Source organism: Gracilinanus agilis, chromosome 1 (genome assembly GCF_016433145.1).
Source record: "Gracilinanus agilis isolate LMUSP501 chromosome 1, AgileGrace, whole genome shotgun sequence".
Taxonomy (NCBI): domain Eukaryota; kingdom Metazoa; phylum Chordata; class Mammalia; order Didelphimorphia; family Didelphidae; genus Gracilinanus; species Gracilinanus agilis.
The window spans coordinates 107137262-107157839 of NC_058130.1; the positions used below are offsets into that span (position 1 = coordinate 107137262).

A 20578-nucleotide genomic window follows, 5' to 3' on the forward strand; every position below is an offset into this window, starting at 1 on the left:
CAGGGAAAGTGCAGGATCTGAGGGAGGTCCAAATCCTGTCACTGGTATTTACTTGGTGTGAATTTGGGCAAGTCATTTGATCTCTGGAGGCTTCATTTTCTTTCTTTTTTTTTGGGGGGGGGCTTTGTTTTTACGTTTTTAAACCCTTAACTTCTGTGTATTGGCTCCTAGGTGGTAGAGTGGTAAGGGTGGGCAATGGGGGTCAAGTGACTTGCCCAGGGTCACACAGCTGGGAAGTGTCTGAGGCCGGATTTGAACCTAGGACCTCCCATCTCTAGGCCTGACTCTCCAATCCACTGAGCTACCCAGCTGCTCCTGGCTTCATTTTCTTAGTATGTAAAATTAAGGAAGGGGGTTGGATTAGATGACCTTGAAAGTATTTTCCTTTCTAAATTTAGGATGCTGGACTATAATAATAGCTCCTCCTTCTATGGAGCAATAAGATGAATGAAGCACTTTCTTGGCAATTAACCTAAGAGATAAGTAAAATAAATATTTTGGCCCTATTCAGAGGAAGAAATATTTGATTTGAGAAATTGGTGACACTCAGATGTCGCCATCTCTTCCTTCACCTTTTTTCACATGAAAAGGTGGTCCTTCTTGCCAAGGCACAAATGATCCCAATTTCCTGGCAGCTTGTTCCTTTCGTCTGAGAGAAAAATCCCCCACTGTTTCTATGAGGATTAGATTGTAATGTTAGCAGTAGTCTTGAGATCATCATCATTGTAAATCTTAGAGAGCATAAGTCATGATTTTAGTAGGCTTTTTGTGATTATTTTAGGATAAGCACTAAGGTTTTGAATTAAGTAAATAACTGCTTTAGCACAGGTCTTGGTGTCAGCCCCACCCTTCAAAGTTGCTCTAGAGGCACCCTCAGCAATCATCATGGTCTTGAACTTGTGGTCTAGCATAGTCACTAGGCATGACCCCCCGGGGTTCGGAGCCTGGTACCACCCAACCCCACTTTGTGTCGCTAGACCAATTCACTTCCCGCCTTTTCCAACAAGTGACTTCTATCAATGAGAAGTACGTCCTGCTCTATTTTAAACATGGTCTTGGATTATTTTTAAAACTTGGTATAAAAGTTGTGATATTCTTCGGGATATAGAGGAAGGTCTCTCACAGTGCTCAGGGTTTTTTGGTCTTGACCAGAAGTCTGGCCCTCTCTGAATGAATTATTTTTTTATAGGTTGGAGACTCAGTTTCTCTTAATTACATTCCTGTAGTTAGAAATCATGCAACAAATCTTCCCTGCTTTCATTAATTTTCAATTACTGTCTTCCTGCCTACAAACACATCTGCATCTCCCAATATCCTTAAAAAATCTTAAGACAGATCCATCTATCTCCACTTGCTTTCATCCACCGTCTTCCTTTTGGGGGTTAAACTCCTTTAGAAGGCTGCCTTTAATAGGTTCCTCCATGTTCTAAGTGCCCCCACTCTTTCCTATTTTCTGAACTCTTGCAATCTGGCTCCTGACCTCATCATTTAATCAAAACTATTCACATAGGGGGCAGCTGGGTAGCTCAGTGGATTGACAGCCGGGCCTAGAGACAGGAGGTCCTGGATTCAAATCTGGTCTCAGACACTTCCCAGCTGTGTGATCCTGGGCAAGTCACTTGACCCCCATTGCCTAGCCCTTACCACTCTTCTGCCTTGGAACCAATAAACAGTATTGACTCAAAGATGGAAGGTAAGGATTAAAAAAAAAATCACAAAAAACTACTCACTGAAGTTAATAAAGATCTCTTAATTATTCAATCTTAGTCTTTTTCTTAATCCTCTTGATTCTTAACTCTCTGCAGCCTCTAGCACCATCAATCACCCTCTTCTCTACAATGTTTTCTTCTCTCTTGGGTCTTCATTATCCTGGTCTCTCCTACTTTTCTTTCAACTTGTCTAAATATTCCTTTAGTCTCCTTTGCAAGATTTTCATCCAGATCATGCCTTTTAACTATGAGGCCCTCCAAGGCTCTATGATAATGGGGGAGGACTGTCTTCTCCTTCAATACTAATTAATTCACATGGTAATCACATCTCATGGTTTCAGTGATCATTCATAGGCTGGTGACAGATCTGCTTGTCCAGGCCAAAATTCTCTCCTGATTTCCAGTATCCCATTAGACAGCTCAAACTGAATGTCCTGTAGACCTTAAACATGTAAAAATCTCATTATCTTCCCCTCTAAATCCTCCTTCTAAGTGCTATCGCTCTCCCAATCATTACCCAGACTAGAAATCTAGGTGTTATGCTTGAGTCACTTACCACTCATATCCAATCAGTTTTTCAAGTAAATCCATTATTTCTCCCTTTTTAACATCTCTCAAATATACCTTCTCACTTCTAATACTGCCATCACCCTGGTGCAGGTTCTCACCACTTTACACAGACTATTCAGTTGTCAGTGATATTCCTAAAGTAAGGGTCTGATCGTCCTAGCCCTTCCCCACCATGCCCCATTCAATAAACACTACTAAGTTCCCTATTTTCTTTAGGATTAAATATGAAATTTTGTGTTTGGCTTTTAAAACGCTTTACAATTTAGCCCCTTTCTTAGATTTCTTTTATCTTATTCCTTTCCATGTACCAGTCTGATTCTGTGAAACCAGCTTCCTTGCTGTTCTTGGAACACATCTCCTGAATGTAGGCATTTTCCATTGTTCCCTATGCCTGGAACGCTCTCTCCTCAACTCTCTCTTAGCTTGACTCAAGTTTCCAGGCAAAATCTACCTTTTGCAGAGTCTTGATTTTCAGTCTTTCTTAAAATTTTAGTGCTTTCATTCCAAGGCTACACCCTATTTATCCTGTCTAGATCTATCTATAGTTGTCTATGTATTTTTTCCCCATAGCTTTTTTTTTAACCTTTCTTTGCATTTCCAGAATTTAGTACAGGGCCTGGCCCATAAAAGATATGTAATAAAGGCTTTGCAAACTTAACACTATATGAATGCTAGCTATCATTATTACTCTGCTAGACCCCAGAGGCAAAAACAAAAGCCAAGGATAAAACAAACTGGAGAAGCAAACTTGAGACTCAATAAAAAGTTTCTTGTGACTAGAACTATCCCAAAGTGGAAGGGCTTCCTTGGGAAGTAACAGATTCCCCTTCACTAGAGGTCTTCAAGTGAATGTTCTAGTTCCATGTGACATTTGTGGGATTCTTAAGTCTTCCATCCTCTAGGCCAGAGATGGGCAAACTTTTTAAAGAGGGGGCCAAAGGAAAGGAAATGCTCATCCCTCAGTCTGTTTCTAAGGTAACTCTTTTGAAGTTTCTTTGTATTGTATCCTACTCATTGTATTCAACAGATTAGGAGTAATGTCGTTGGGCAGATAGAACATTTCAGGGGGCTGCAGTTTGCCCATCACTGCTCTAGGAGATAGGCTTTTAACATTTAAAGCAAGCCTGTGAGCAGAACAAGTTTGGTCCAGTCTATCTTAAACAGAACTTTTATCTATGACCACCTAGGCCTCCAAGACTCCCAGCCTTTATCTCTAGAAGATCCAGTGACTTGGTCCTAAGCAGTCAAAAGTTAGTCAAAGCACATGCTTTGTCTCATCTCCCTTACCACCTCCTCATCAAGACTGGGACTAATAATCAAATCAACATTATCACTGCTTCTTTGAAGGTCATCTGTAGTTCAGTTCTCAGGGATTCTAAGTTGTTGGCTGTTTAGGCAGAAGCTCCCTTTCCTGTCCACGACTCCCCATTTATCATATCAATCCCTACATGTCATGAGGTCTTCTGCAATTTCCATTCTTTTGCTACCCAAATTGGCCTTCACATTAGTTGTGTCCTCTCCTGGAAACCACTTTGTAGGTTTTACTTTCTATGAATTCTACTTTTGGAGAAAAAATATCCCTTCTCCTTGACAAGGATTCTGTATGCATTCTGGATCCCACACCTTCCTCTATTTTCCATATGATTACCCTCATCTTTATTCTCTCCTTATCTACAAATCCTTGATTAATGATGTCTTTAAAAAATCCTCCACTAATCTTGAAAAAGCTACCTACATTCAATTCCATCCCTTCCCTTTATCCCTTCTCTACCTTCTACAACCTGCCTTCAAACTTAAATCATTCAACTGAAAACTACCTCCCCAAAGTTAACTAGTAACATCTTAAATGGACAAATTTGTCCCGGTACTCACTCTCAGTCAGCCTCTCTGCATCATTGAACAGTTCTGATGATTTGATGAATACTTTTCTAGTTTTCATGACACTGTTCTTTTCCACCTCTCCTGGCTCCTAGCTTCTTAGCCTTTCTTGCTGGACTTTTATCTACATCATGCCCAGTGTGGATGCCTGCCCTGCCCCGCCCCCCCACCCAGAGTAGCTAGTTTCCCTTTTAAGCTTTAGTAATTTCTAATTACCAATTGCCTTTTGAGCATCTGGAAACATCCCCCAGGCATCTCAAACTCACTACATCCCAAAGAGAATAGATTTTTCTCTCTAAACCCTCCCTTCTTTAAAACTTTCCTAGCACTATTTATATTTAGTACCATGCTAATGTTATCCAAGTTCACAATTTTGCCTCTTGACTTCACCCCACATATTGAATGTTAATGAAATCATCTACTTTCATACACTTTCCCTTTTTCCCCCCTCGTTATTCTTTTTCTGCACTGTATAGGTCTACTTATTGTTCTTCACACATGACCTTTCATCTACCTCATCACTTCTGCATCAACTGTCCTAGTTCAATGTTCACTTCACTTCTACCTCATCTACCTGGCTGCCCCTTCTCCCCCTCTAATTTTTACTCTGTAAAATCCAACTTTCAGCTAGAAGTCTTTTCTTCTGAGATTATCTCTCACTCAGTGCACATCTAATAACTATTTATACCCCTCCATTAGAATATGAACTCTCTGAAAGCACAGACTTCTATTGTCCTTTGCAGCAACAGTGCTTAAGAAACTGATATACTACAAGCATTAAAATGCTTTTCCCCATTCTTCCCAATTGAATGCAAGCTGCTTTAGGGAACAGAGCCTTTTACTTTGTGTTTGTGTCCCTAGCACCATCTTTTTTAACATGAATGCAAAAGCAGTTTAGGTGCTTATTAAATACCAAGCCCTATGTTAAGTGCTAAGGTACAGATTCCAAAGCAAAGACAATTTCTTTCTTTAAAGAGCTTATATTCTAGTATTTTCTAATGGTGGTAGACAAAACATAAAGAGTAATGGAACCATAAGAATAGACTGGGAAGGGAATAGTATTTAATAAGTGCTTCCTATGGGCCAGGAACTGTACTACATAATGCTAAAATATTTACAAATACCTCATTTAATCCACACAACAGTCCTGTGAGTATTATTCTCATCTTGCACTTGAGGTAACTGGGGCAGGCCGAGTTAAGTGACGATTTGCTCAGGGTCACACTTCTTAGATACTAAACTTATATTTTCCTGACTTGAAGGCCAATGCTCTTTCCACTGAGCCACCCAACTGCATCTAGAACTGGCATAAGCTCTTGATCTGATCTTGGTTCCAAAACAGGGTATGTGCAGAGCAGTGAAGAAAAGAAAGCACGTGAATGCCAGAGGTGGTTTGAGAGAAGTCGGCCAGGGAGTAGCTAGTGAAATATGGCTGGGGTCTGCCTAAAAGAGTGATTCAAGTAAAGAAGTCACAAGAATAGAGTAGAACACTCAATGAGATGAAATCTCCGAAGGCAAAAAGGTCTGGAAGGCAAAAACTAGTGAAAAGATGGCTGGGGAACTGGGAAGGATATTTAAAAAAGCAAATTATTCCAACAGTAGTCACAGCTACCAAGAACAGAAAAGAAAATTTCCTCCACTAAAGAATAAATTTGGTTTTATCAATTGAAGATGCAAGATCAGTTTGACTTGCAGTACAAACCTCCTAAATGGGTTGTCTCCTCCATTAAAAAAGAGAATGCAACAAAATACAGGGAGTATCTTTCTTTTTCTACTAGTGGAAAATCTAATAAGTGCTTTTTTAATACACTATTAGAGGTATATGACAAAAGGACCTCCTAGCACTTAAAAATTCGTATTTCATAAGAACAAAAGGGTTAATTCAAAAAGAAAAATTTAGAATCCAAAAAATTTGACTCTTGGTAGCCACCTGTTGCACAATTTTAGCCATTCAGTGCCAAGCTTGCTACACATGACTCTTTCACAGACTGTAAGTTCTAGGTTGACCCACTTTCTGTACCCTTACACATTCCATCTCTCATCTCTGTGCCTTCATACAAGCTGTTCCTCACACCCAAAATGTACTTGCATCCTCATTTTGTCATTAGAGAATCCTTGCCTTTATTTCAAAGTTCAGGTTAAGTTTTGGAAATATTTCTGTAAGGGTGTATATGTCAATGAAGTCTTCTTTGATCCACTGTCATAAAATAAAAAAAAAAAAACAACATACATTTGGGTCAATAAGGAAGCCACAATGCATTAAGTATTTAGTGGTGTGTTTTTGATTTGATTGAGTTTATTTGCAGTTTTTGCAGGCCAAGGATAATAAAATCTTCTTTGCCAAGTATTTCAAAACCATTGGGAACAAGAGAAAAGAGATTTTTTTGAGATCTGACAAAAGTAGTCTGGTTTATTCTATGGGGATATATAAATTTGCTTAATCTTTCTTCTTTTTTTCTTCCAAAACCATGCATAAGCCATTACTGAAATTTGGACAAAGGGAAGGAAAAGGCTGAGTGGTTTTTTTTTTTAGTTTGTTTTCAAATCATAGAATCTCATAATTATTAAAGGATCTAAAAGGGTATTTTTAGTTGAATCTACACTGAACAATACCTGCTACAATATATCCAACAAGTAAACTCAAAAGCTTTTGCTTGAAAATTTTCTAGCATGAGAGAATCTATTACTACAGGAGATAAGACTATTCCCCCCACCCCCACCCCCTTTCGGGGATAGTTTAAGTCTCAAAGGCACTTACTTCAGTGGAGACTTCTCTCAAGGCTGACATTGATTCATTAATGAATCCAGTCATTCATTTAGATCCAGTCATTCAACCTAGCTATACTATAACCTATCCCACTTTCCTCCACATTTCCCACAAGAATGAGCTTTTTTGTCATTAAGTATTTGCATGCATATAGTTGCCAAAGGTCCTTTATCATTAACAATTAATTTGCTTGGAGAGAATTGTCTGTTAACAATGACTATAGCAACTGGAACCCCAACTTATTTATCAGTAGTGATTATAAGATAAAATTCTATCTTAATTCTTCATAGCATGCATTCTTAACTCAAATAACTGAAAACATTAAAAAACAAGAAAATTTTCCATTTCCTCTTTCAGATGCCTTAAGTTTCCATTTCATAGCACAAATTCATTTCCTATTGGCATAATATCCTGAACAACTTAACATTTTCTATTATCTTTTTGACAGATATGATATCAACAATACCAAAAATAAGTGGAAGAATGAAGACTCTCTCCTATTCTTCCTTTTAGCATCAGATAACCTATTCCAAACAATGATTTTATTTATCTGTGGTATGCAATAAAACCCACAAACTCTTAATGACAAAGGACCCAAACTTCAAGTTTCTTCATTTTAAGACAAGTATGGCTGGGATGTGATTAGACCGATCAGTTAATAGACTTGTCTGCCTGCTACACTAAGAAACTGACATGATAAAAGTATTCACATTTTCAGACAGACATTTAAAAATTAAACTACATAATAGCATTGTGGGAAAAAATCATAGTTTCGTTTATTTTCATAGGAGACAGAAGGTAACGAGTGCATGACAGAGAAGCTCAAAAAAGCATCATCATCAAGCTGTGCTAAGGATATTGCAAGAGATTACTTCAGGGAAAAATCTGTGCAAACTTCATCTTCCTACTCAGCATCACAGAGTCAAAATAAATTCAAAATTAGTTCTTTAAATAGTTAAGTTTATGTTAGGCCAAAATATCTTTGAGAAACAAGAGTGTAGATGCCTGCCCCCTCTTAGGACCAAATACCAAGATTTACGAAAGGGAATAAAAAGGGTAAAACAAAACAAAAGAAAGCCAACACTGCTATTAAGATTTTCCTTTTAATATGCCATGAGTTACCTTGATTGTTTGTCTATTTTCCAAAGTTTTATATCTTACCAGCTTCCATTTCCCAACCCTCCCAATAGATTTTGCCCTTTATGTTCTAATGGAAGAAAAGATGCTGGAGACAGTTCTATGCACCTTTTTTTCTTTTCTTTTTTTTTTTAAAGAAGAAAGCAATACATTGCCAGTGGCTTGAGTTGGCCATATACTCCGATATGAGAAAGGGGAAAAAGTGTACAAGCATCAGAAAACTAGTTTTGAAATATTTCCTTCAATTTTATATTGGATCAGCTTTTTAATCAGTAAAAAAAAAAAAAAGGTAGCAGTTGGAACTCAAAACATTTCTGCTGAGGGGGGGGAGAGAGAAGGGAGAGTGAATGCTACATTTCTCCATTGGCCCCAAAAGTGCTCAGTTCACAATGGGATACATCAAAAGCAAACATGCAATGGTTATTTTAAAACTTTTACTGCAATATAACATTGAAGTAAACAGTAATTAGGTTTCTACCATTTTTTCACCAAAAGAAAAAAAATCATCAACAGGAAAATAACTTTGCCTGTATGTGTACAGCTTCTTAAATCATGTTAGAAGGGGTCTCACATTCAATGATCAAGGGATTTTAAAATAGCAGTAATGATTTTCACCAGAAAGGATTTCTCCCTGCCCCCCAGCAATTAACATGAAAGAATGGGCTTTCTTACACTAATTTCATACATATTTGAAGCAGCAAAAATAACCACCTACAATTTGGCATTTATGTTTACAGTTGCTCCAAAAATCTTTTGAATTTCACAAAGCCATTATCCAGTGTTGCCATGAAATAGAGATTGTAGATTCTAGGTAGCAAAAGGCTCTCTCCAAAACCAATGTTAAGTCAAAAGAAACAAGAAGCAGGGCATTACACTAAATTTCTGGATCTAGTACACTAAAAAGAGTGAAAACCTAGGAAAAGTTACCTATAGTTTTATAGAAGGAACTAAATACCTGCAAAAGCTGATTTTTGGTTGTATAGTATTTTACACTGTGTGGATTTTCTGCATCTGCTAAATTAAAGCAGACATGCACTGTATTTATTCCTGCCCTATTTCCTATATCCCCTCCCACCCCACCCCCAACCACCTACTACCTTATACCAAGAATTATGGATATGAGCCCAAATCATCCCAGACAATCCAGTGAACAAAGTTAGTGTAATGCACTGGTGTGAAGTATGAGATTTAAAAAAGTCCCTTTCAATCTTCATCAAAGTTCTGCTGTAGAAGAAAATTGGCAGCCAAATTTTCATTCTTCTCACAAGCAAAATAAGCCTGTATCACAAGTCCTTCAGGGAATCCTAATGCCTTTAACTGGAAAGAGAAAGAAAAATTCATTTAGAGATAAAATCCAACAAATCTGTTGTAGCATATAAAACAAATTATTAAGTGCAAATTGCTACTGTACAAATTCAAATATAATGGATCTTTTATCACCAAATAATCATTCATCAAATAATGTGCTGAAGATCCAAAAAATCTTCAACATTTCAAGCCATATCAACTCAAACATGTGGATTAGTCACATAAACCAGAAGTTTAGATACTCAGAACACCAATGTTATCAACTTTACTTTTCCTTATCCCACAAGCAAAAGAATAGATATACAGTGGGTCAGGATTATTGAACAAGATGGATATGTACATTAACTTCCTACAATCCACAATGTAAGCCAGGACTGTGGTAGGCAAAAAGTTGAGTGGTAGACACAGGGCAATTTGGATTGATCTGACTAGCCAGGTTGATCTGAGTTCCAACTGCGGGTCCTTTAGGCAAGAAGAGTATAAAAATGGAGTTTGGAAGTCCCCAGGAATCTCTTTGATGATTGCTTTTTAACCTTTTTGCTAGTGGATTTTATCTTCTTATGTACTTAATTATCTAGAGCAGTGATGGGCAAACTTTTTAAAGAGGGGGCCAAAGGAAAGGAAATGCTCCTCTGTCAGTCTGTTTCTAAGGCAACTCTTTCGAAGTTTCATTGTATTGTATCCTACTCATTGTGTTTGCCAGATTAGGAATAATGTCACAGTGGCCAGACAGAACATTCCAGGGGGCCTCATCTGGCCCGCAGGCTGTAGTTTGCCCATCACTAGCCTGGAGAACTGCTTCTACCTGAGAGTACTGGAATAGGATTTTAATAAAAGCACTGTTTATTTGAATCCAAATAGTTAAAATGGCAACAGATTACCTGGTTTTATAATCCTCCAATACAAATGAGAAGAGAAGGACTATTAACTGGAAGAACATAATACTTGGATAATTTCATTTGATTACTATTGTTGTTTTAAGAAGAGATCATATCCTACACTTTAAAAAGTCTATTGTATAGCCTTACATAAGAAGTCTGAATAAAATACTACTCTAGATATTAGAGTTTTACTACTTAAACTTATTTCAACTTATTTAGCATTTCATCAGAAAATGTCTAATACTTTTTATTACTAAAGAAAATTCTACTTAGCAGGATAACTTAGAAATCATTCTCTAGGATTACATTAAGAAAAGATTTCTGTGATGTAAAGACATCAAACGGTTCTTATTCTGCCTAATTTAACAGATTTTGGCTAATACTTATTTACTGAATGTTAAATTTATTTTTCCTATGTACATTTAGAAAGTTATTAAACAGCAATAGGTCTCACAAAAATTGTCAATGATAACTTTTATGAATATTTTAAAATGGAAATTCATGGAGATAACTGGTTTATCTAGTTCATTGTCGGGTTATTATTGAAGCTTTTCACATGAACAAATTTATTATGGACCAATCCTAGTATCTAATAATTTGTTTACATATAGCTTAATGGGGATAGGATAAAGAGATGGATCAATCTTACTACAAGAACCTTTGATATTTATGCAAAGTGAAGAGAATTGCCAAAATTCCACAGAATCAATAGCTTCCACTTTGGAAATCTTAAAAGAGCAGTGAAAGCATCAGATTTCAGAAAACCAGATGAGGATCTTTTAATTGAACTGTCATCATAAGAACAATTCTGAGGAAAGATTATTTTCCTCAAAAGAATAAACAATGCAACATGAATTAATAATTTTTAAGGAAACATATTTCCTCCAGTTTCTTTGATGATGACATAGCTTACAAAATTCCCTGAAAAAGACTTTAATATCAAAATACTAAAGTGAAAGGAAATAGATGCGAAGTAGAGAAATGGCACTCTGGCTAGTAAAAATTCATGACCAACTCTACAGAACTATGAACAAGGGTCAACTAACATGGTACGGTAGAATAAACACTGATTTGGAATCAAGATATGGATTCAAATCATACTTCTACTACAGCTACCACTACCATTACCTACCCTTATGGCCATGGGAGCAATCAATCAGTTAGTTGGACAAGAAGCATTTATTGTTTCCTAAGTGCCAGGTCCTATGCTAAGCACTATAGATACAAAGAAAGGCAAAAGCAGAATTCATGATCTCAGAGAGGTTGGAGGGAGAAAATATACAGAGAACTAGATCTATCTAAGCCATACGCAATGTAAGTGGAAGGGAAGAACTGAGACACTGTTCCTCTTATTTGCAGAGCTGTGGAACATTGAATGTATTTTCAGACTAGGATTATGTCAGACCAGAGCTCAAGAGATGGAAGGGAGCACCAAGGGTTTTAGTTCAACCTGCTTTTTTATATAATGTTTATTGTTATTACAAGGATGGCTTGGTAGAATTGGGGGCAGAGGCTGACGGACAGATTTAGAAATAAAGATAATTTAAATGTAAAATACATCAATAAAAACAAATACATTAAACATTTCCCTTTGAATGTTTATACTATTGATATTAGTAAATCCCTCTTTAAAATCATACAAAATCAGTCTTATCTGAATAAAACCTTCAAACTTAAGTGGAGGCTATTTTCATATTAGGTAGCTAAGTGGCTCAGTGCTCCAAGCTCTGGGCCTGGAGTCAGAAAGCCCTTAGTTCAACACTACCTAGCCATGTACCTTGGGCAAGTCGCTTAACCCTGTGAACTGTAAACACTCAGTTTCCTCATTTATAAAATGAGTGAAGAAGGAATTGGCAAACCACTCCAGTATCTTTGTCAAGAAAAACCCAAATGGTTTTTGAAGGAGTCAGATGTGACTAAAATGACTCAAAAACAAAAGCAACATTTTCATAGTACTTTCAACAATAAGAATAAAGCTGGTTTCAATGTGACTAAACATTCATGAAGGGTTCTTAAAGTAGTAATGTTAGTTAACTTTTAGTATGAACCAAATTTACTTTCAAAACATTTTATGCACACATAGTTCTAGTCTGTAATAAAGCAGAATAAAACTCTAAATAGTTGCTATTATAATTTCATTGATGAAAAGAATTTTAATAGGTAGATTTGTAGGAAAAGAAAAAAGGCAAAACCAGAAAACTTACCCTTTCTATAGCTTCTTTTTCCTGAGGTGTTACTTGAATGTAGTTCATGTGACCACTTCCAGCTTCAGCTATTCCTCCACTGCCACCCCCACCTCCTCCTTGACCACCAGATTCCTGAACTGGTTCATTCAGCATCTGAATAAAATGCTCTTGATGTTGGCTGATTTGCTGTGGTGCATTGGAGGACAGAAGGAAACAATACACTGAAATAAAGCATTGTTGGTCTTTCTGATTGGTGGTTGAGAACTAGAAATTACAGTAATGGGAAGAAATGCTATTAAGTTTTTTAGAATTTTGTCAGATCTACTTTATATGCATTAGCAAATTTCTGTTTAAAAGCACAGTGTTTAACTTTATGTTTACACGTGTTTACTCTATTAAAAGCTCATCAAAGAGAGACCCTGATTTCTATTATTCAATAATAAATGATTGTTAACTAATTAATGATAGGGCAAGAGCTTTTTAGTTTAGTCGGGGCAAATTCAGTTTCTAGGGAAAGAAGACTTTCCAGACCAGAGCAGAGCAACAGCCTAAAGCTAATGATGACTGAAAACTGCTTTAAAAGTCACCTGCAATAACTGTGGATTTTCTCGTCCTATTTGCTGTAACAAGGCTGGCAGAAGGGAAGGATTCTGTTGAATAATTTGTCTCATCTGCTGGAACTGAGGCTGGTTCCGTAAAAATTCAAGTGGATGACCTGAAATACACATAAAAATTTCCCACAAAGGAGTCTTAAATCAGAAAGACTGGTAACATAAGGAATACAGACATCCAATAATGAAAAATGAGAAGTAGAGACTTAAGTCTTATAATACACTTGGAAGAAATAAATTAAGTAGTCTTTAAGTTTAGGAGTATATAACAGAAAAATCACCTCTTTGTCAAAACAGCCTAAAAAGTAAAAAGGCTACAAATTTATTATCAAACTGTAAAGGATTTTTACTGGTCCAAAATTCATAAAACATGTTTCTTAACCTCTCATTTACTAACTAGCACAGAAATGCAGTATAAATAACCTTCTGTACCCTCCCTAAAAGCAGTAAATAATGTAGAACTTCAAAAGTAGTTGTCTTAGGAAATTTTAAATTCATGAATGTGGAAAAGGATGTTTAAAATACTCTGCATAAGAGAGATGCTGCGACTCCCATCCTCCATTCCCTGCTTTTCTTCTAATTTCAGCTGCATTGGTTTTGCTTGCAAATAAATGAATGAATGAATGAATGAATGAAGCACGCTTTATGTCACCAAAATTATACATTTTCCCTCCTGTAAACCTCTCTATCTCTTTGGTTATTTAGCTCTTCGGAAATTTCTTCTGTGTTCACTATTTTGTCTTCATGTCTAAATCATATACCCATCTGGGATTTATCATGGCATGCAAAGTGAGATATTGATCTATACCTGATTTCTGATATATCATTACCCAGTTTCCCCATTGGTTTTTTTGTTGAATAGTAAGTTGTTGTTTTAAGAGCTGGGATCTTTGAGTTTATCAAACACAAGGCTACTGTGCTCATTTGCTTCTGTATATTATGAATATAATCTGTGCTTCTAATCAACCTCCTATCTCTTACTCAGTTCTAAGCTTAACTGGAATAGTACTGAATAAAGTAATTAATTTAGGAAGCAATATAACTTTTATTACCTTTGCCTAGCCTACTCATGAACAATTATTTTTTTCTTGAATTAAGTCCATTTTCATTTGTATGCATGAAAAGTGTTTTATAACCGTGTTCATATAGTATATGTGTCTTAGCACTTAGACGACCACATATTTTATACTATGCTATCTATTTATGCTATCTCTTCCTTCTGGAATTCTGCTAAAGTTAATTATTTCAATTAGATTTTTTAGTTGACTCTAAGCTTTTTTTAAACTATAATATCATTCAAAAAACGGTAATTGTTTTCTCTTCACTCATCCTTGTTCCTTCAATTTTTTTTTCTTGTAAACACTGTTGAGAATAAGAGAGGGACTAATCATTGGTGCCTGAAATAGAAATTTAAAATATTATACAAGAAAATATTTAGGAAAATTTGATAAAATAAGGTGACAAAATTATTGTAGACAGACCACCTTCAGCCCATCCAAAAATCCCCAAACAGGATGATAGTGACCATTAATATTCACATTTCTCTATATATGACATTCCTCAAAGAAAAAGTAAACTGTGGAAAAACAAATTCTAACTTCTCTGAATTAATGGTTTCATTCTTTAAACCAGAATAAAGACATAATAAAACTTCAGATTTGTAAAGAAAAGTTAATATGTTGTGGGTTTGACTTTTTAATCAATAGACATGATTACAATTTGTTGTGAAAGGAGATAAAAAAGAGGAGCAGGAATGCATAAGCACACAGATCAAATTATCTTAAAATCTATTACAAAATTAAAAGGTTACATTTCTTTTTATAAGAATGAAATTCACCAAGTTTCCCATGTCTAATAATACTCACCTATAATAGACATTATTATAAATAACAATGAAATACAAGTATCACTTCTGCATTGTAAAGACTTGGGGTGCAGTGCCCCTGCAATCTGGAAACTCTGAGTTTTGGCCCTCTCTTCATACCAGAGAAGTCGTCTGAATTTTTTCTCTTTCATTTATGGGGTATTTACAATATCTTATGTAAAATTTGGGTTAAGTATCTGGTTATAGGCTATATGTAGGTCAATGTTAAGATGTCTCTTCATTTCTAGCTTTTGTGTGTCATCTGCTGGCTTTCATATTCTTTTCTCAAACTTGAACATTTTATTTAACTTTTAAAAAGAAACTGGGTGGCTCAGTGGATTGAGCACCAGGACTAGAGATAAGAGGTCCTAGATTCAAATCTGATCTCAGACACTTCTTAGCTGTGTGACCCTGGGTAAGTCACTTAACCCTCATTGCCTAGTCCTTACCACTCTTCTGCCTTGGAACCAATACAGAGTATTGATTCTAAGAAGGAGGGTAACAAGTTAAAAAAAATGTATAAATTATAGTTTAAAAACAAAACAAAACATGTTGTTATTATGTAATACTATGCATATATTTTAGGCATTACTGAGTTTTCAAATCTCTTCATTGTCTTTGGCTTCCAAAAAACTCAATCAAAATTCTCATTTAATTTCTTATGCTGACCTGTGTTATATATTGAAAGTGCAACAGGGAAAGCCACAAAGTGGAAGAAATACCTGTATTATAATAAACATACTAATCTGATAGGACTTCCTGTCAGATTTCATTAATATTGCTGAGTAAAAATATATAAGTATAAGGCTTTTGGAAAGACTCACTCCACCCAAAGTATTTTCAATGAGTGTATTTGGGAGTATTTCCTCCCCAACTGAAAGATTTTCACTTTACCTCCAGAAGTAGTAGTAGTAGTAGTTGTTGCTGTTGTTGTGGCTGCCGCTGCTGCCACTGCTGAAGACTGAGCAGCCCCTGTGCTGGCAGCCTGAGGGGGATCCACCACAGACTGATTTTCTCTATCTCCTGGGATACCCTAAAACACATATAATTTCTAAATTTTAAAATGCTCTAATGTTAAATTAGGTAAATACTAAAAAGAACAAAAAACTTTAGAGATTTCTTTAATAGTCACCAAACTGTTACCCTGTAAAGAAAATAAAGAAGGTTTGTTTGTCACTGGCAATCCACCTATTTTATCCCATTTAAGTAGAAGATCAAAAAGTATGACGTATATATAATGAGGAGACAGTAATGGGAAACAGTTACAAATACTGTGGGGAAAAAAAACTCTTCTACTTAGCATCCAATATGAGATTGTAGAACTTTTTCTTAAAAAAGATTGCAAACATTTTAGGAAAGAAGAGAACTTTAGGAAAGAAAGAAGAAAAAAAGAATGAGAGGGAATGAAGATCAACCTGGGTCCTTCAACAAAATGGAGGTTCTAGGAAGAACTCTCAGTAATGGGAAAAGAGGATGGGCCTTACAGATATATTCCATGTTGGAAAAGGCTAACAGTGATCTTTAGATATATCAGAAAAAAAGAGGCCCCAGGCGTTAAAAGGAGTTCTAAAATCATTACTTATTGTGGTTCTCTTTTATGAATCTATCTTTGAACCATTCCTTTCTCCCCCCCCCCCACCTCTCTCTCAAAAATCCAGCCAAATCCAAAATATTTTTTTCAAGAGATCTATCAAGCCATCTGTAACATGCACTGTATTTAAAAGCTTTGGATCAGCAGTAAATCCATTCAATAAAAGGAAAACCAACTATTTTTAGATCACATTAAAAAACCAAGGCCCAACTTAGTTGATGCCAAAACAAGTTAAGTGCCACCTAAGACTTACCTTATCTCTACATTGATCTTAAGTTCAAAAGAATGAATAAAAAGACAATGTTTAATGGGCCCTAGTCAATAAGACAAGAGTATCTGAATTAACCAATACAGATTACAACATAACAAATTATTTGCCATTAAGAAAGTCTGAATTTGGGGGCAGCTGTGTAGATTGAGAGCCAGACCCAGAGACGGGAGGTCCTACGTTCAAATCTGGCTTCAGACACTTCCTAGCTGTGTGACTCTGGGCAAGTCACTTAACCACCCATTGGTTAGCCCTTACTACTCTGCCTTGGAGCCAATACACAGTTGGCTCTAAGATGGAAGGTAAGGGTTTATTTAAAAAAAAAAAAAAAAAAAGATGTCTGAATTTCACAGATAGACAAACTAGCAAATAACCAGTTTTACAGCTATTTATTCACTTATATAACAAAAGAGGAGGAGGAAGAGAAGATGCTATGGCAGCTTTTATAGTGAAAAAGGCACTCAAACTAAAATTTAGAAGATCAATCAACAGCATTTATTAAGCAAAAAAAAAAAAAAATGCACATATGGCACTAAGAATAGAAAAACAAAAATGAAAAACCTTCCTTACCCTCAAAAATAATTTGTAGATTGTACAATGCTATCGTACAATGGATTGTAGCCTTAGTCTTGTTACTTATTTTCAAATAAGATTCTACCTTGGGAAAATCTCTGAGTCATTCTGCCCTGATCTTTAAAATAGTTCAATATCATCTACCTGGCCTTATGAAAACATTTTCTAATTTAACTAATATGTGGGATCAATAGAAGGGCCCACAAAACAGTCAAAACAGCATTAAAACAAGAGAATGGATAAAATTATGGCAAGAAAAGCAGGATTATAGCTTCTAAACAGTTGACTATGACAATTCTGACCATATTTACTGTATAATAACCTCAAAAAAAGATTTTAAGACTAATTAAAAAGGCAAAATAGATGATTATTGTTAAAAATAAGTTATATTTTAACAATTTTTGAAAGGAATTCCACTTTGTACCAAGTAAATGATGCCTTATCCTATAGCTGGATGTGACCAGAAAGTACTAAGAGGTTGGTTAGCAAGGAAAAAGAACATTGCAAGCAAAAAAGTTATCAGAAACCACATAAAAATGAAGAGGATTCTTCATAAAATGCAATGCCCCAAATATCCTCTTTGAAAGATCTGTGCCAATATATCTGTGGGACAGAACTGTTGAGGATTTATACACTGGCCTCTAAACAATATTTCATTTAGACTCTCCTGTTCAGCTGCCAAGGAATATAAAATAATGGTAATTTTTGCTGGCTTGATGGAAATCCAGATACATGAGATTCTGTTCATATTTCAGAGGGAAAAAGAAATATCATATTTTTCACTAAAAACAAAAGTGGAAAGGTGTATAGTCCCTAAACCCTGCAAAAGATGTTACAAGTCAACACTGCCTACCCTATGCCCAAAGATTTGGCCAGTTCATTCAGGGAGAAACATTTAATTCCACACTGGCAGAATTATTAATAATTTCCAAAGGGGGAAAAAGAAGACAAATATATGAGCTGCAGCTTTAAAACACTGTTCTTAAAAAAAAAAAAAAAAAAAACAGCAGAGAGGACAATGAGGTGGTTCAGTGGATTGAGAACCAGGCCTAGAAGCCCCTTGGTTCAAATCTGGATTTTGACTTCCAAGCTGTATGACCCAGGCAAGTCACTTTACCCCCATTGCCTAGTTCTTGCCACTCTTCTGCCTCGGAACGAAATATCTATTATTGATTCCAAGATATGGAGGGATTTTCTGGTTTCCTATGGATCTAGTCTCTACACAGCTACTTAAAAATTGGCAATATAAGTTCTAATCATCTGCATTAATTAAAAGGGCAATAGCACAAGTAATCTAAATAATAATTATTTAGTTTTGAAAAGGATTTATTTTTAGCTAGTAGCTATACTTTCCCCAAATATTCTATTTAGGACTACTATGAGTTTGCATTTCTTGAGTACCTGAATGATGATCAGTGCAGATGGCTCAGAAGCTTGTTAGAAGGTAAGGAAAAGCTAGTTTGGGCTTAATATTTACCATGGATAATTAATGTTGATAATTAATGCTGTACCAGAAAGTTATCTGAACTAGTCAGCCTATTCCTTCAAAAGGGTGACAAGAAAATGATAAAGGCAAACTTCTTTCTTTTTTCTAAATCCCTTACCAATACTGTGTATTGATTCCAAGGCGAAAGAGTGGTAAGGGCAAGCAATGGGGTTTAAGCGACTTGCCCAGGGTCACACAACTTCAAGGTAAATTTCTAGGTGATTTCCAAAAGAATTTCCCTAGGTCTTTAAGCAAAGGCTTGATGGCTAACCATCCATGGGGAACATTTCATAAGAGTATTCCTAAACTCAGGTTAACCTACATAAAACTTGGGCTCAGAGGAGGGAAGTAACTTTCTCAAAGGCCCCTGGGCAGTGACTAGCAGACTAGAACCAGATCCTCAATCAGAAAAATCCAGGGTTTTCACAATATACAGCAGTTCTCTTCCAAATCTGATAGTCTCTGGCTATAATTTCAAGGGTCTCTGATCTCCTCTAGGGAAATGGCAAAACAGAAAACCAAAGTTCGATTCCTATTTGAACCCTTAAAACCCCTTTTACCCCCTTACATATATTTACCTTACAGAAGACACCTGATACTTTGAACACTCATCACACATCCCTTTCACATTAACTCGAGGTTACAAAGCTTCATTTACATCACATAAAAAAGACTAGGGGTTTATGCCTAACAGTGTGGAAGCTGGACAAAGAGAGCTTTGCCCATCCAGAAATGGGGTTCTTTCTGTTTCTCACTGGTTCTGAGAAGATGTATTTATCTATAAATGAGGAGGATGTCATAGTGAGACATTTGGGGAAGTACTCACAGGAAGATACAGCTAGGAAAAAAGCATTTTAAACCTAACAGCATCTTTTTCTAACTTCCATCAAATCAAAATCATCCAGAAAAGGTTACCTATTTTTATTACATCAAATTATAATACATAAAATCTAAAATTAGGTAATTTGATAGGTAATTTTTGACACTGGACCACTTCCCAGCTTTTGGCTTCTATATACTTAAAAAAGCTTAGGAATGGCAATAGTTTATTATTTATACATCTGGATTATGTTTAGAAAGATAATGATTCTTATAGAAAGAGGCAAAGTGAGGAGGGAAAGATTGGCAAGGGAGTGGGGGATGACGATAAGAGAAAGGATAAAGAAAAAAAGAAAGGGAACCAAAAAGATGAAACAAATGCTCTCTCACCATTAAAAGATATTCCACTGCTCTATCAGGGTTGTTGAAACTGGCTCTCAGTGCTGCAATTACTTGCTCTCGCTCATAGCCCATTGACATGATCTCGGTCACCATATTTTCATAGGATTGGCCTGTCACTAAAAATGGGAGAAAAAAGGATGCATGAAGATCACAATTTAAGCACATTAATACGTTTGATGCATTCAGTGACAATATCTCCACTGAAAGGATGTATTTGGCAATTCTTATTAAGTTTTAATTTTTAAAATTTAAGAATTCTCACAATTATGAAAATGCATAGTAACAGAACAAGTATACTAAGTTTTCCCAGATAAGGGATTTATTTTGTATTTTAGTTCAAATATTATATAATGTATGTGCTGTACAAAACTAATACTGTTTCATGTCTGTCAACCATTAAGTTCATTTCTGAATGTATTCAGCTAGTATTCTAAAAGTGTAGCTAGAGATCTACTAACAAATGCCCTAAGACCCTAAAGTAGTTTAAGTTCTATTTGGAGAAAAAGCATCAAACCTACTGGGACAGAG

General features: G+C 35.9%; 1 protein-coding gene across 2 annotated transcripts in view; it reads right to left on the reverse strand.

Moving 5' to 3' along the window:
- Window positions 1-223: 223 nt before the first annotated feature.
- The window catches only part of RAD23B (RAD23 homolog B, nucleotide excision repair protein), a 96520-nt gene continuing 76165 nt past the window's right edge, over window positions 224-20578 (reverse strand). The window contains exons 6-10 of one of the 2 annotated variants that reach the window (XM_044684987.1): window positions 20039-20166; window positions 15806-15944; window positions 13024-13151; window positions 12393-12640; window positions 224-255 (exon numbers count right to left, since the gene is read on the reverse strand). In XM_044684987.1, coding sequence (XP_044540922.1) covers window positions 12404-12640; window positions 13024-13151; window positions 15806-15944; window positions 20039-20166 — 632 coding nt within the window. In that variant the 3' untranslated portion in view covers window positions 224-255; window positions 12393-12403. Of the gene's footprint in view, window positions 256-7675; window positions 9379-12392; window positions 12641-13023; window positions 13152-15805; window positions 15945-20038; window positions 20167-20578 lie in introns of those variants that run through there. The other variant, XM_044684933.1, reaches the window with a different exon arrangement.